Genomic DNA, 16,632 nt, shown 5'->3' on the forward strand with positions numbered 1-16,632 from the left:
AAAAAAAAAAAAAAACAATAACAAAAAAGCAAAGACAAAAATCAGAGAAGAAATGACAGTAAAGAAAATAATTGTCCAGGTCTAGATGGCTGCTGATATGAGATTATCCCATCAGGAAAGAAATACAAAAAAAGGGTTCTTATCACTTATTTTGGACAGCACAATCAGGTTACACTGTCCAGAAAAACAAAGCACTTTTAGGGTGCACTGCTTTAGAAGATAAATCCAGCATCAAGAATGACATTAGCAGTCGTTAAAATGATGAATATAAACTGCAAGTCTTTTTAAACAAAAGTTCTGATGTGTAATAAATAAATAGCGGTGATATCTAAAGATCTTCACACACACAATAAAGCTCAATACACTTTGACATGATGCACCTCGGCAGATATACATCAGCTTGTAAATACTTTTATCTACAAATACTCTGTCGTATTAAGAAAATGTGCTTTAGAGAAAAAGTTTTGAGATTTATTGTTTACAAACGAGACAAGTTCTTTCACTTATTCCAATATAGTCTAGCTATATTTTCTTGCAATATAAGCTATAAATAAAATAAGAAAATCAACTTATCACTCACTTTTCAACCAAAAGTTCAAACTGACCTACAGTTACGCTTGATATAAACTACGAAAGTAAAACTAAGAACGAGGCATAGTGTAAATAAACTTTGAAACACTCTGCTTTAATGTCAAATCCCATTTTGTAAATTACAGTAAGAATTTGTTGATTATTTATTTCAATTACCATCACACGCGGTTGCTTCCCTTGGATGTCAGTCTGACAGTGTATATAAGCACTTCAACTGACCTCATAGCTACATAAACACTTTTAATGTAGCACCCTAATAAAACTTTTTAAAAGTAAAATAGTTGTATTATTTTCGCACTGTTATGTTACTTTCCTTTATCTACATTTACTCTGCTGTTTGATATTATTTCGTCCTATTTATCACAGAATTACATCCCTGGTTTGAGTCTCACGTATCTCTGGTGTATCTTAAGCGTATCTCTGGCGTATGTATATTTATTTAAGTCTAGTGTGTTTCTGAAGTATTTCGTATGTTAAACAAACGACTTTCTGTGTGATTCCACATGAAATTAGGTGTCTGGGTATGTCTCGGCATTCAGCCAGACATAATCTCTCGCTGACTCGATGCAATTTTTGTTTTCAGGTGCGTTTGGTGCTACCACTCTGGGATTTTCATATCAAAGCTTGATGATTTCGTTTCGATGTTGAATTTTTCAGGCGTGGAGCTCGCCCGCTATGGCTGGGGCTTGTATGTCTTTGGTGCCGGCTTTGTTGTCCTAGCCCTAGCCTCTTTCGTTGCTTGTTTTGCCGCCCCCGTCAACCCTCCAGTGGGTTACATTGTTGGCACGAGCAGTCCGACGGTTGTGGTGGCACAGTCAAGCAGTAACACAAACATGTCCAACACATATCAACCATACCCACCAGCCTCCTACCCACCCAGTGCCTACCCACCAGCCTCCTACCCACCCAGTACCTACCCACCTAGTGCCTACCCACCCAGTGCGTATCCACCCAGTGCCTACCCACCCAGTGCGTATCCACCCAGTGCCTACCCACCCAACACGTGCTCACCTAATCCTGTTTCAGATTCATCTTCCATATGCACATCAGAAATGCCCCCTGGAGGCTACAGCACTTCTGGAAAAGTGTTGGATTAGAGCCTCTACTTTCTCACCTCTAACATCATCAAACTTCACAGAATACGTTCAGCAAACGGCTCTCATAATCAACCTTTTTTTTTTCTTTGGTCAGAAAAATTTACCACTTTATTGAATAGTTTATTATATAACGTGAAACTGCTGTAAAATTACTTTTTTTCATTTAGTCTGCTATTGGATTTATATTGTATCAACGAACACTAATTATGCAGGAAAATCTAAGGACCTGGGTCTTTGTAGGTATCTCGTTTCTTTGATATTTTTAAAAGCTCAAAAAGTTTTCGGTTTTCAAACTTTTCTTGCAGTTGCATTCTCACATCTACACAAAGAGCAGGAAAATTAGATGATTGCAAAATTTTTGCAGAATACCTTTGTAAACTGTATCTTATTAAGAAAATCATGTTCGATATTCAAGGAGCTTAGTTATAAACCATTTTGGTATAAGAACATCTACAGTTGAGATGGCTCCTAGAGATCCTTCCACTAATCGTACTCTCCTTAAAACTCGACTCTCCACAGCTGCTCTCGGTGGCATCCCTTCTGAATACTGTTTTTGACATTCTTCACTGTTAACAATTTATGGACAGAATTTAGGAGAATTTAATTTAATGAAATTAACTTTCTCATCTTACAGGACTTAGCCAAAGCGATCAAGTAGCTGGGGTATTGAAAACTCGTGTTATTGATAAAGCTCCGTATTTTGTTGTTCTTCTCACATTGTTTACCGAGAGATTCCAAAATATTGCGCATATAACGAATGTTTTCTGCCGTTTGTAAAATATGGATTTATTGTTGAACAGTGTGTATAATTTCTGAAACAGATAAACAATTCTAATTTCATTCAAACGGGCTGGCTCGTCATTTCATCTACTTTGTTACACGGTGATGTATGCTAAGAGATATATATATATAAAAGATATTTGTATTGCATCTTTGGTCAATAAATCTGCAAAAACAATTTACAAAATTGTGAATGTTACAATAATCTACGATGTTCTTTTCAGTTTTTGTAACGATTTTATGTACACATCCGGCAATCGAGCTGAGTGTTTAATGGACACAAGACAGGAAAGTGTGTTTGTATGTCGTGACACAACTTAAAGCAGACGAGGTCGGTCTTTAGAGCCAGCGCCGGGAGTTATTGGATCACGTGATCTGAGAAAATCCATTAGACGCGTCAGTAAACTGACTGATACTCTCATCACCAACTTGTATTACTGGACTACTGGCAGATGATTTTTTACCAGTCAACGAATAAAACAAGGCATGAGACTACAAAGCTTCCGGTTTAGTCACAGTCTTTGTTTAGGCTCGCCGAGACTAACAGCGGGAGAACATTCGTACGAGGCTAAGCGTTGGTCTCGGCAGACAGACAATCCACCTATACACGTCCGTACTCTCACACTGTGCACGCATGTTTACAATAATGTTCAATAATGTCAAGAAAGGAGCAGGTACAACCTTTCTCTTTTGTCGCGATGGTGCAGCGGAGAGCATCGAGCTGAAAGATAAACACACCCGAGGTTGATAGCACGAGCTATCATAATCTATCATCAGATTATACGGGTGGCCTCGACAGTCGGTAGCATAAAGAACTGTTATGTAGCTTCAGACTCTCGTATCGGCTCCACTGAGACCTCAGTGTCATACACCTGTAGTGAGGACTATAGCCTCGTCAAATTGATAACAGTCCATGTACATTGAAAGATACCTGCATTTTTGTAATATATATAACTTGACAGATATTAGTGAATCTGTCCTACATGCGAACGGTTGCTGTATCGAAAAAAGTGCAGCAAGACCTGAATTAAAATTTTGGGAAGAGTCTAGTATTACTTGTTTCAAAGAACTGCAGCCTCTAGAACTACTTATGTAAACAGTAAAGGCAACAAGCAGAACAACATCTGTCAATAAAGTTGTCAAATCACAGGCTGGGAAAACTCACTCCGCTCAGTGTGAATAGGGTCGGGCGAAATTATGGCCCGTGAAGGAAGGACGGGAAAGCAGGGGAAAGAAAAGACAATTATAGTCGCTGTGTGACCCAGACCAACGATCTGTGACAGGTGACAGGGCGCAATGCTTCTGTGCCAACTTCTTTGTCCTCGCTACCCTGTCAGTCTTGTATCCTTTTCAACCATCTACTCTCGATGACGACGACGACGACGGTGATGATGGTGAGGATAATGAGGATGATGATAATGTCAAGTAGACAGCTTCGGATTTTTTTTTTTTTAGTGTGAGGATCGTTTCTCGCTCAACACTTTATATTCCAGATCTTTACATTTTACCTCTAAAGTTTCTTCATTGTTTATTGGTGTTTTGTTCGGATATCGTGCTTGCGTGCAGCAACACACAAAGACTCACACGACTGTTATAGGAAACAGACTCTTGCCAGAACTCGATCGCTGCTACCCGTTCACTACAGTTGCGACAATCTTGCTCTCACAACATACATTAACCAAGCTATATGGCAACAAGATGTTACACTAGACACAACATGTCGCCCTGGATATTTATTCTGATGTTACATGCGTGTCCTGATGATCGATTGGAGGGTGCTGCAGTAAATCATCAGAGAGAGAACAGAAAAGGAAAGAAAGGGCAGAGAGAGAGAGAAAAAAAAATTAGACTCGGATTTGCTTTCTCCCAAATTTTTTATCCCCAACCCCGCAAAAAAAAAATCAGAAGAAATGTAAGACAATCTTTCAAGTTTCTATGAAAGATCATAGCAGTTCCTAGAACTGATGCCCTTTTAGGAGTTCTTACTTCGTTCTGCGGTTGAGTCATGAAGTTTTTGCGATGCCTGTTACTTTCGTTTTTGTCCAAAAGGTCACGTGACGTTCTGGGTGAACGCTGATTGGTTCGCCACTTGTTTGTCTGATAAGCAAGAGCTGGTGTTGGACAACATTGTCTCCTAAAACACATCACAATTTACTGTTCTGCTTTGGGTAAGTTCTCTTATTCATTTAAACCCTGGACTAATTACTTATTGGGGGGAAACAAAGGAATGCGCACTGTGAGCCGAGTGGTGACTAGCGGAGTGAGAGTCCTTTGTCCTGGCCTCGACTGTAAGTGGAATGTCTTGGCGAGCATGGCCGCTCGCACGCAGGGGGCAGATAGAAAAAAAATCACAACGACTTCGTGGAGTTCACGGTGACCTTGTTTGGCAGCGTGTGTGTGTGTGGTGCGTGTGTCACAACTGCAGTCTGTGGCCATGTGGATAGCGATAGATGTGTTGCTTGCCATCAGTTTAGCTACAATTAAACTTCTCAGCAGCCAGGGAAAGGCGACTTGATTATGTAGTCTGAGGTTTTGCTGGGTGCCCTGTCACCCACGACACGCTATCAGCTCTGTCCATCTTGTTCCGGATTCAGGGACAAGTAAAGTTTGCCATGCTTCAACTTTATTTTATGATTTTATTTTAGTCATCTTTGCCCATTTCTACTACCTCCACCAGAACGGCCCTGTTTCTTTAGTCACGTATAGATTGGTGAAACGAATAATTTTTCTGTTTCCTAGAAAACTGCTAGTTTTCATTCCATCTTTGACATTTTTTTTAAAAACAAAATTAGAGTTTAAGAACATTCTTTCAAGGGTTAGCAAGGATTCTTTTCGCTGGTTCCTTATAGGCTCACAAATATTCAATCAAGTGCACCTATAGAACGTATTCAAATGACAGAACATATCTTGGATAAGAATGTAAAACGAATGCACAGAAAGCTACTGTATGACATAAGCTTGTCATTACTAATCGCGACAGTTGTACCACATGATTAGATGACAATGCGACTTCATGTACCCACATCATGACATATGGGCAGATTACGATGTCGCCACCTTTATCAATCTTGTCTCCATGTTTATTGAAAATTAAGAAATGTTTTTCACATAGATTCAATCAAATATTCCTCAGTAATGTTACATACACAAAACCTAGAACAGCCTGAGTGGGTGTCCACTTTTACCCCAGAGAGAGCAGGGTAAGGGTGAGTATTAGGACTCCGAGCTGGAATCTCTCTCCTACACTTCATCCTCAACTTCAAAAAGTAAAAAAAAAAAAATATTAATTTGAAAAAAATTGAAAAGTATTGATTTGATAACAAAAAATAAGGAAAAGTTTTAGGAAAGATCAACGACGTTCCTGGATGTGATGTGTGGAGATCTTGTCATCTGTGTTACTGTTGCTGTGGTGCACCCTGTGACTCGCTGTGACAGCACGAGAGTTATTCCACACTGTAAACAAGAAAACAACCAACACACTGTCTGCTTAGCGCACGTTCGTTTAAACATTTAAACCGTCCAATGTATTTAGAAGGGTGGAGGGGCAGGGGTACATCAACAGCGACTATACAAGCGCACAATCATTAAAGTCGTTTGTCTTTGTCGGGCTAGCGAGTGTCGGGTAGACAAAGGCCGCGCTCACTGACAGGGTCAGGGACAGTGGCACGGCGAGGTCACGGCGACAACTGAGGAGAGTGTGTAGTGAAGTTGACACTGTACACTTGTGTTAGTTGTGTACAGTCGGTACTCTGTAGCTATGTGGGATGGCTTCACCAGTCACCTAATCGCAACCACTTAATGCAGTCACAGGCTTCACTGCGTGCCGATAACATCCCACGACTACAAGAGCTCATAGTACTCTCTCTCCACTGTGGCCTGAGTTCGATTCTGGTGTAGGGACAGGTAACAAATGTAACTTATTAATCTGTTACACCTCTTCGTGATAGATTTTTAACTATAAATGTGGGTGTCGGTTCGTTTCAACTTAAACATTTCCAACTGCCCTTGTTTTGTCCAATATCTTTAAATTAGACATGTTTTAGATATGTCATAATGGTCCTCTGAGTACTCTGTAGTTAATTTCCAGTTTGTTCAGAACTTTATCCACTTTGTATCTATATAACCTACTCTAAAGGCCCTTCTTGGCCGGACAAATACGGAAAAAGTTTGACGAAGTTTGGTAGAGATTTTATATATATATAACCTGTCAAGCTTCCTCTCCAGATAGCGTGAGATAGATATTTAATATACCGTGATGCTGGTTTAGTGATCTATCCTACATGCTAGGCTGCCTTCGACCACTTCACCAACGCCACACATTTTTTCTTCCTACACCCTTCGCCCTTACACTTATTTCAAACAAAAATTCTTCCCGTGATACATCGTGGAACAACAGAACGCCCCCACAACAACAAACATCTCGCGTGCATGGTCATATGGACACTGATCGAGGGCGTGCTACAGCAAAGCAGACGACAGCCGCAGTGCATAGAAAGATAATCACAACAGTACTGTTGTTTTAACTCCATGTTGATGGGATCTTTCAAGGTTTTCACACATGCAGTTTATCAACCGTTTTTTATTTCTGCTTATTTTTTTCTTGTTTGCGTTTCTATGAACCAGAAGTGTAGACATTTTTTTCTTTTTGCTAGGATGTCGATGCACAATCAGCTTTAAATATAAAAAATCAAGTTTAAATAATTGTGCCATGAAGACAAAGAACACCACTTGCCTTCCTGTTAAGTTTTTGCGCGAATGAGACAGAAGATAAATGAGAAAAGCCTGGACAGTCGTGAGAAACAAGAAATTATTAAGGTAAACAACATGGGTTGGTCGTGTTAGCAGTGCCGCCAGCTGATTATCAGCGCCATTTCGACCCCGGATGTGTTCCCTTAACTGAGACTCGACGATATGAGACAACAGTAAATAGCTCTCTTATCATGTATTTACAGAACAACGTTTATCACTCTTCACATGTCGGTTAAAACACGAACAGCCAATGTCAGGGCAGTGTAGGTTCACCCGACTTTGCACAGAGAGAACACCGGTAGAAGGTGTATGTGTGTTTTAGTGTTACTTTTTTCCTCCAAAGTGTGACTAACCCCAGCGAACTAAACCCGAATGTGGAGGGTTATTGCTTACCTCTGTCCACCCACGTTAGTATCGACATTCAGGGGACGATGTACAACGATCACAATTAATGTCGGCTATAGTTACATCAACGTTACACGCAGCTCACGAGTCCCCACCCCTGTTCTTCCCCCCACCATCAGACTTCTACGGTGTTGTGAATCAAGATATGAAAAGAATTTTATTAAAGAAATTTAAATTAAGCAAAATAATTTACACATTCAAATTTTGGTAGCTCTGCGGAGTACCTGTACCATCGCTCGTTGTGCCTGATCCATGCATTACACAGCGGTACTGTCTTTTACTACATGAGCTCCCCCAAACTACCCACCCACAACTTAGACAGTGGTTTCTGGCGCCCTCGTGTTGCAGGTTTGTCCCTGCTTCTCAAGCTGGGCAGGTCAGCTACCTGGAAATAGCAGGTAAAACCCCATATTTGTTGACTCATGACACCCTAATCTTTTTACTAACCGGTCTGTTATCTTCCCCACCTTCTCCACTTCCAGAAACTTTGTCCTGACACTGGTAACCATGGCGGCGATGTTGATTGATTGAGCTCAGCCAAAGTGAGCAAACACCGATTTTTTTATATTTTACGGATTCAACTTGACAGAATTGCTTTGTTACATTCTGTTTTTATTGAATTGATAAGTAACCCTAAAGTGGGGTGGATTTTCTGTAGCTTTCTTCCTCCTCCCCATTATTTCGTTTCGGCTGTCGAGCAAGCTATCAGCCTCTGTCGCTGCATTTTTTTTCTTTAAACTTTCGGACGAGTGCGGAAGCAGACCGGCTAAATCATAACTACCCAACGAGTGCAGCTGGAATATTTCCTCGCATCTTTACTAAATGCGCAAAAGCCAACGAGCAGACAGAAAGAAGGGAGTGGTGCTGGTAGAAGAACTCAAGAATTTAACGGGTTTTTCCCCGCAACACAGGCCTACCTATTCTTTGTGTGTGTGTTGAGGGTACAGGTGGCTTGTTGTAGACTTTCCCTGGCTGTAATTCACTTGTCATCTCCATGGACATGTTTCGTGTACTACTGTGTACATCACGCGCTGTCGATCTGTAGAAGATAATATAAATGGTTTAGGTTTCTGTCTGAATATTGAAACAGTTGCTGTGCCATTTTCCAGGTGTCGTGTTTCAGGGTACATTTTTAAGGGCCTCCTTACAAAAGATGTAGAACCTGTCTTCTACTGCACGTGGGTAGTTTTGCACGCGTTCTCGCGTGATACACAGACGATTGAAAACAACACGGTCATCAAATAGTGTATGTTTGAAACAGCTCAGATTCTTTAAGTCGTTTGGGACCAAAAAAAGAGTGGAAAGGCATTATGATAAATAAATATCAGAACATGTTTAGCTGTGTCCAGTGTTCAGTAAAATCAGACCCCATTTCAAACAATGTAGCTTTTAAAAATGTGTATTGCTTCGACATACTGTCAGAGCTGCATGGGCACAGAGTAGCAAAGTGTGTGTGTGTGTGACAACTTGAAACTATGAGTACATCTTTGTGTTTTTTAAAGCAGTAAATTTGTTCCCCACTCCACCCATAGGAAGAAAGGGTATTGGCCGCTTGTGTTTTGATAGTGATTTTAATATATGGGGCTGACAACTGATAACAGTACCCGTTCTGCCATGCACAGTATAGGATGCAACGGTTCTGAAGCCAGGTCAACAATATTCTACCTGTGATCAGGTAGATGTATTATATATGCTAAGTTGGAATGGTTAGGACTTGGCTTTCTTTGTTTATTGGTCCAATGGTAGCAAACAAGACAAAAGGTTGTTGAAAGTGATCAGCACGTATCTCTTGGTAGAGTTTCTAGACTACTATAAGAACAAAAATGAGATAAAAAAGAGAATGTGAGGGTAAAATTATGTATCAAGAAAAGGTAGCACTTATTTACTCATAATTACAGGATATTAATGAAGTAGCGACCAAGTTTGATGTGGGTCCTATTTTTGCGGTTTACAAATGGTGGGTTTTGGGACAAATCTTTCAGCAGTTCCAATACGAAACAGACTAGTTAATTTGCAGGAGATAATGATGAGGGCTGTTCACAGTTCGCTTAATGGGTTGTTCAAGTTTGACTCAAAAATAGGTCGATTCTTGGGGTTGTTAATTGAGGAATTTTGTAATTTTATGGGCAAAAATATCGATGAAAGTTTATAGAACGTTTGATCTATACACGTTTTAGTCTGTTTGTGAACAGCCAGACATTGATATCAGTAAGCTGTATTTTCAGTTAAGTAAGTAATACCACTGTCATTGTACTTCCTGAACACCAGCAAGCAGGAGCAGGGAACGTCCGGCGCACGGGCCTTACGCGGCACCGAAATGTTGCTCGGCAGCCATCGTTGTAGGGATATTTAAAACAAAAACAAAGTTAAATGCATAAAGAAACAGGAAAAGCATCAGAAGCTGAGCATATTTTTTGCTCACCTAATTACGAGCAGGCGGATTGTTGTGACTCAGAGGACAGCCAGCCCCAGGAAGGCTGGGAGTGTACACTTGTTAACTCACTGTGGCGAATCTACGGTTTGACCAAATACAACAGGCTTATTATTAGATGATTTGTCCCACGAATGCTGTATAAATATCAAAATGATCCTATGAGGAAACAAGGTTACCCATCCCTGCTTTACAGACTACAGCTGTGAAGTCACAAGGTGGAATTGTAGTCTTAAGACAAAGGCAAGATGATGTGAAAGATGTTGGTATGAAAATATCATAACAGCTAGCAGTATCTCGTGTTATTTAGAAACATTTTGTATAAAAGACCTGCTATTTAAAAAAAATGTACCCCAAGCTCCTTGACGGTTCCTTGAACTGATCACGATTCCAGCACTTTCGTTTTGTGAGACACGTCACGTGATAGCTAGGGGTCGGCGCCGATTGGTTCGCCAGTCAGTTTGACAGCAGAAAAGCCATTGTGTGAAAACTAGAGAACGCAACAGACTTTGCTCGTCTTTAGGTAAGTTTGTTTATTCATTTAAGCTGTCTAATGGTTAGAAGGAATGTGGAATCATCGTCGACCGAATAACTACTAAATGAACGCAGAATATCTGTATATTATGACCTCGTGGAGCAGCGTCGTGTTGGCAACGGCCGAGCTCAGGCCGAGGCGCGGCACGGCGAGGGCGCGTTGACCTTTGTGACCGGAGTCCGTGTTGTACATCTCAAACACTTTTTTTATCTTTATGATTTGGCGATGTGTAGCGCAGCAGACACAGAAAAGCCGCTTAGAAATAGTTTTCCTACAGAAATTAAAATTTATCAGTTGTCAGAGCAGGAAGACTTCATTCAGTCAGAGTCTTATTGCTGGCAGCTGTGAACACAAAGCAGGATGTGTATCTCTGAGTCCTTCCTACTCATAGGAATCTGATTTATGCGCCTTTCTTTGATAGCGGCACAGAGAAATAGATAATCTAAAGAATAATTTCATTACAGGCTTTAAAAGTCCGTTCGAGATTTCTAAACTTTTTTTTACCCGTATCCAAGTCGCTATAGATCAGGGGTGGGAAAACTACGGTCCACGGATGTCTTTGGCTCGTCTACCAAAATGGGAAGTGCACTTGTTTTCGATTTTTTATTTAGCCTTTAATTTAATTGAAATTTTAATTATAAAAGACAACAGCGTTAGAAATCGGCAGTTCGTCACATTCTAACACGAAGTACAAAGATAACAAATAATACGGCTGACATGTCTGAGGTAGTCTCTAGAGAGAATCGGGCGGCTGCCTTCAAAGGAAAGGCTGGTTTTAAAGTTTTGTTGTGAGAGAATTCAAACAGCTTTATGCAATAAAGTCGGTACGAACGCTTCTATGTACTCATTCGTTGTGCATTTCATTATTACAAGCTTTACTGTGCCGTGGGTTTTTGGTATTTAACCGGCCCGCCGCATAACTTAAAATTTTGAGACTTGCCCACCCTGCACAAGATTAAGATGGCTTGGTGATACTGTTTCTCGGAAACTGTGAGAATTAGCAAACCCCAACCCGCCTCTAACTTTCTCAGAAACTAACAAGCTTCAGGATGCAGACGAAACCCATGACGTGTCACGAGCTTTTTGCATGAGCATCCTTCATGTGGCCTCAGTTTCCGACTTGCCGTTGGCTGTAGCCTCCACAGTGCAATTGTATTCCTGTTCATTCCGGATAACAGCGTCTTGGACATCATTCTATGCACAATGGCTTTTGTAAATTTTGCCAGACGAAAGTTGATGACAGAGAAAGCATTTTATTCCCCCTCCCCTCGGTTGATCTGTCATTGGTAATTATATTCTCAAATATGAATCATATATCGTGGCACTAGGTATAGCTGACCAGAATATACAAGACAAATATTAAATGGATTTCTTTGCCTTCATATTCGTTATAGCGGAAATGAGACGAGCAGTTGTTAGAGAGAAAACAAAAAACCCAACGAACTCGACAGTCATGAGAAGAAAGAACGGATAACGGTAAAGAGGTCGTGCCGTGCACTTCCTGGCGAAACGTGAGAAAGTGGTTGATAAACAGAACTCATAGAATGCGAAGATAATCAGGGGCAACAGCCACCTGTCGAGTTACAAATTCAAGCTTTGAATGCGGATTTGACGGAACGTTGAGACGGCGTGCTTGTGGCGGGGGCCGGTCGCTTCGACCATCAGTCGCTTCGACCACGACCACAGCCCTTAGTGACATAGTCGATACGATCCGGTCATCATCTGTGCGATACATCGACCACGAAATAAGGAGATTTTGATGTAATCTCCTTTCTAGTTCTTGGTTGACGCACGTACATCTTGCTCTCTTTCTGTGTGAGAGAGAAAGTGAATTCAAATTAATATATCAGCAGCTTCCCTTTTCACACACACACACAAAGTCATGAAATGCTACTGGTATGCAGTGAAAACACTGAGGCTGTTCACACTGAAAGCACTTAAGGTAATAAAAATTGTAAGAAATTCACTGCATTTGTCTACAGTAAAATTATATCCAAGCCCAATTATCCTCTTTTTAAAAAAATGCTGAAAGTGGAAGGTCATGAAGAGAAGGAAGGAGTTGCATTAATGGATTCTTTTATAAAGCTCATATCTGCAAAGAGATTGAAGAATGGTCCTGCCTACATGTAAAACTAGGAGAACTATAATAATAGATAAAGAGGCTTAAATTATGGCTTAAAGTTGGCGTCAATAGAAATCTGTCCACTCCAAGCATTTTGAAAAATATGTTCAGAATTTATTGAAAATGCTCCATTATATCAGTTCTATTACACCAGTGTTCATAAATCATGCCAGCTGAAAACACCTTGGGTTAGCATGAGACATTTTAGAAATGGTAAGCAGTGCTTATCTTTAGCAGCAGAACTAGCTGGGGTAACCTGCTTTGCTCTTGTTGATTTCTTTGATAAACTCATCTAACTGTGATTCATTGCTCACTTTTGATGCACCTCTTCATTGGAGTCAAGCTTGTTTATGTCATGACATGTCCGACATTGCAGCAAAATAGTGAAATGCTTGCACATGTACTTTAGCAGTACCATTATGACTCATAAGCACTTAAGAATTGTGTCAGTTGTCTGTGAACTTGTGGGATGGAAAAAGCAGTCAGTGCAGAATTTTACTTTCAAAGTTTTATTATTTTATTCACAGAAACCAACCAAGATGCCATACAGTAATTTCAGCACAGCACAAAAGATGGCCCTTGCTGCCATGGTGATAGGGTCACTTATGTGCCTGGTGGGAACTGGTGTTCCTTACTGGGTGGTGCTCAATGGCAACGATGTTCACATGTCATCAGACTTAGCAGAAGTGGATATTGGCCTCTGGATGTATTGTGGACAGTCTCTGGGATCAACAGAGTGTAAAGTAATCCCATGGGATGATATCAGTGGTAATTCAGTTGTACTTGCATTATCAGTATTATAACACTGAAGAAGTAGCAGTGAAATAGGATTTTAGCACCAAATTGTTCTTGATTGCATATTGTAATGTAATGATTACTAGTCCCTTTAACTTATCAAATCCTCCAGAGATTTTTTTTTTAATGTTTAGCAATCCTTACCTAAGCATCACAGTTCGTTGATATTTCATGTTGGTGTGTGTGTGTACATATGTACGTGTGTATATAGAAGACGAGAGCAGTCTACAAGAATTTATGAATTTGCAGCAAACTTACACATGACTGTGATAAATCTGTTAATTTAATAGCTAAAATGTTATGTAAATGATGAAAGTGAAAAGTGACTTTTTAAACAAAAGTTTGTACTTGAAAATAGTACAGAAATGTCACTTTATTAATGAAAAGAGGCATGAATAAAACATTTTGGTTTTCAGATACAGCCTTTCATGTAGTGCGGGTCGCAGCATGTTTGTGTGTGCTGTTTGGAGGGCTCAGTGGCCTAATTGCTCTCTGCATGGCATGCTGTTGTCAGGGCAGCAAGACCATTGGTGTTGGCATCACCTGCTTTTGGCTGGTAGGGCACCTATCAGTTCAAAAACTTCTTTGCTCTAAAAATTTCAAAGTGGTAATGAAAAAAAGAGCTGAAAAATATGACATGGAAAAAACAAATAGAAACATAATCTGTTTTGTGCATGCTATGTGGGTTTAGAATCACAATCCTATAAATGAATCTCTGTAATCTTTTAATTGTTGTAGAAGTGGATTGAGAATTAGCAGTCAATATCAATGGTTCCCACTGCATATGTATGAATCACATAAATCAATAAATGCAAATCCAATAAAGACAATTTTCCAAGGGAGCTTGAAAACACAACAGTTTGGCTTTGAGAGTCTAATATTATAAGGGTATCTTCATGTAAGACATTTTGTAATAAACCAAGTTGATACACATATTTGTAATTATTTTGCATTGTCAATAACAGTTAAATACTACTGGTGCTAATTAATAAAGCAATGATCAAGATCACAGTATTATTAACATTAAAGTACATTGGTATGTGTTTCGTTTTCTCTCTGACTGGTTAATAAAATATCAGTAATTTTATCTAAAATTGTATTAAATGAATGCATGAAATTCCTCAACCATTGGGTCAAAACTATCAACTACATTAACTGAGGGTCTGAAGAAGCTTTATATTTTATAAATGATAAACACTGCAATGTAGGTACACTAGTTATAAGAGGGATAATTATGATAATGAAAAACCACATTTTATTAAAAACTATTCTCGTAGCTTGAATCCAGAGAAATGTGGATCTATCTGAGATAGATTTCTTCATTTATAGTTTTTTTATAGTTTACAGTTTTTAGTAACAGAATTTTTTTCACAATGTGATCAAAAATATAAAGTATCAGCATATTTCAAGAGCTTGTACATTTTATAAATAATCAGTGTGATGACGTAATAATGTGTGTCACAGTTGTGATCACATCCTCACTTTGTCCATTACTGACTAAATATTGATTTTAGTTATGTTTCTTTGACTTATTTTCATGGTTTGTGTTTTCAGGTGCATGTGGTGCAACTGCTCTGGGTATTTTTATTTCCAAGGTTGATGGAGCTGTGTCACTAAATATTGAGAACATACATATTGCCCACTACGGCTGGGGACTGGGTCTGTTTGCTACTGGTTTTGCAATCCTGCTTGTAGCTTCCTTTGTGGCCTGCTTTGCCTCTCCCAACAATCCCTTGCCTGGCTATATCTTAACAACCAGCCCATCAGTCCTGGTGTCGCAGACAACCAACAACCCTTACCTGCCCATGAATGATCCAGCTATGAATTCTTCTGTTATGGTCACTTCGCAAATGTCAACTGGAACCTACAACTCTCCTGTCATGGGTGCCTACAACCCTCCTGTCATGGGTTTCAAGTAGAACCCTAACTTCATGACATGAAGATAAAGTCTTTTGGTGTAAACTTAATCTGCAAATGGTTTTTCATACTTGAGTTTTTTCGTTGTGTAAGAATTTTTTTTTATAACAAGTGTCATAGCATAAAGAATTATTATTAAATTAAGTACTCTGTGTTCTCTTGAGTTATGTCAATTGTGTCTATAAATGTCAAAAGTCAGAGATATTGTTGAAAAGTCAAAGATCTCAGATTATTGCAATACGTGAACTTCAAGTTTCATTTTTATGGACTTTTGAAAACAAAAAGGGAATTCATTTCTCTATTGATAATCAAGTTCAATCAACAAAGCCGAACAAATTCACCTAATTGGTATAATTTATCTGTAGGTCAAAGCTGAGAACAAGTAAATGTCACAGCAGATAAAAAAAATTATTTTCAAAGAGATACTTTAGTAAAGATATCACAACTTGTACAAATTTGTGAGTTTGCCCTTAAGCCAAGGAATTATAAATAGGCTAGATGATGCCACATCTTTTTTGTGATAATAATGTGGAGATTTATACCATTTCTCTTCGTTGAAGTCTTGGCTTTACTTACAATTCATTTTTTCAAAACAATAAGAATTTAAAGATGTATTGTTATCAGAATCCTATCTGGTGTCTTTTCACATGTAAGCATCATGTAGTCTTGTAAACTAGTATTGTAACTGTAAATACTGAGTACCATAAAAGGCATGTTAGGTGGTTCAGGTGGGGTAGTTATCTTCTTTGTAATAATAAGGCAACGTATCTATGTCCCTTGCATATTCAACTTCCAGGTTGACCAAACGTTCCTAAGATGGGAAAGATGAGTGATGACGAAAATATTTCTAAGTGGAAAATAGCCAGATTGAAAGAATATTTGCAAGTTCTTGGATTAAGTGTTGGTGGAGAAAATGTCAACTGAAATATTTCACGCAGAGAACTATAGGAAACTTGATTGACGCCATGTTTAGGGGCAGCATTGGATGTAGCTGCCAGACATCCACAGTTCATGAGTAAATGATAAAGTTGTTTCGATCTGTTATTGCGTGTGGCATCTTTGATTTGAGAACTACCAGAGGGAAGAGGTTTTGTATATGCTTACTTTATTCTGATTCTAATATGAAACCATCAAAGCTTGTGTTTCATTTTTCATGTTTGCTTTTTAGGATTTGCTGTTTAGAGTAAACAAAATAAATCCAACAAGTCTT

The 16,632-nt window shown here is 39.3% G+C and overlaps 1 protein-coding gene across 3 annotated transcripts in view; it reads left to right on the plus strand.

Annotated features, from left to right (window-relative positions):
• LOC112557368 (neuropeptide FF receptor 2-like) overlaps positions 1-16,624 on the plus strand; it is a 32,703-nt gene extending 16,079 nt beyond the window's left edge. For 2 of the 3 annotated variants that reach the window (XM_025227202.1, XM_025227219.1), the window contains one exon: positions 1,175-2,528. Coding sequence is in view for 1 of the 3 variants with exons in the window: in XM_025227219.1 (XP_025083004.1) it covers positions 1,175-1,688 (514 nt within the window). In the remaining 2 variants the exon portion in view is untranslated. Of the gene's footprint in view, positions 1-1,174; positions 2,529-15,059 lie in introns of those variants that run through there. The other variant, XM_025227195.1, reaches the window with a different exon arrangement.
• Positions 16,625-16,632: the final 8 nt, after the last annotated feature.

Source organism: Pomacea canaliculata, linkage group LG1 (genome assembly GCF_003073045.1).
Source record: "Pomacea canaliculata isolate SZHN2017 linkage group LG1, ASM307304v1, whole genome shotgun sequence".
NCBI lineage: Eukaryota > Metazoa > Mollusca > Gastropoda > Architaenioglossa > Ampullariidae > Pomacea > Pomacea canaliculata.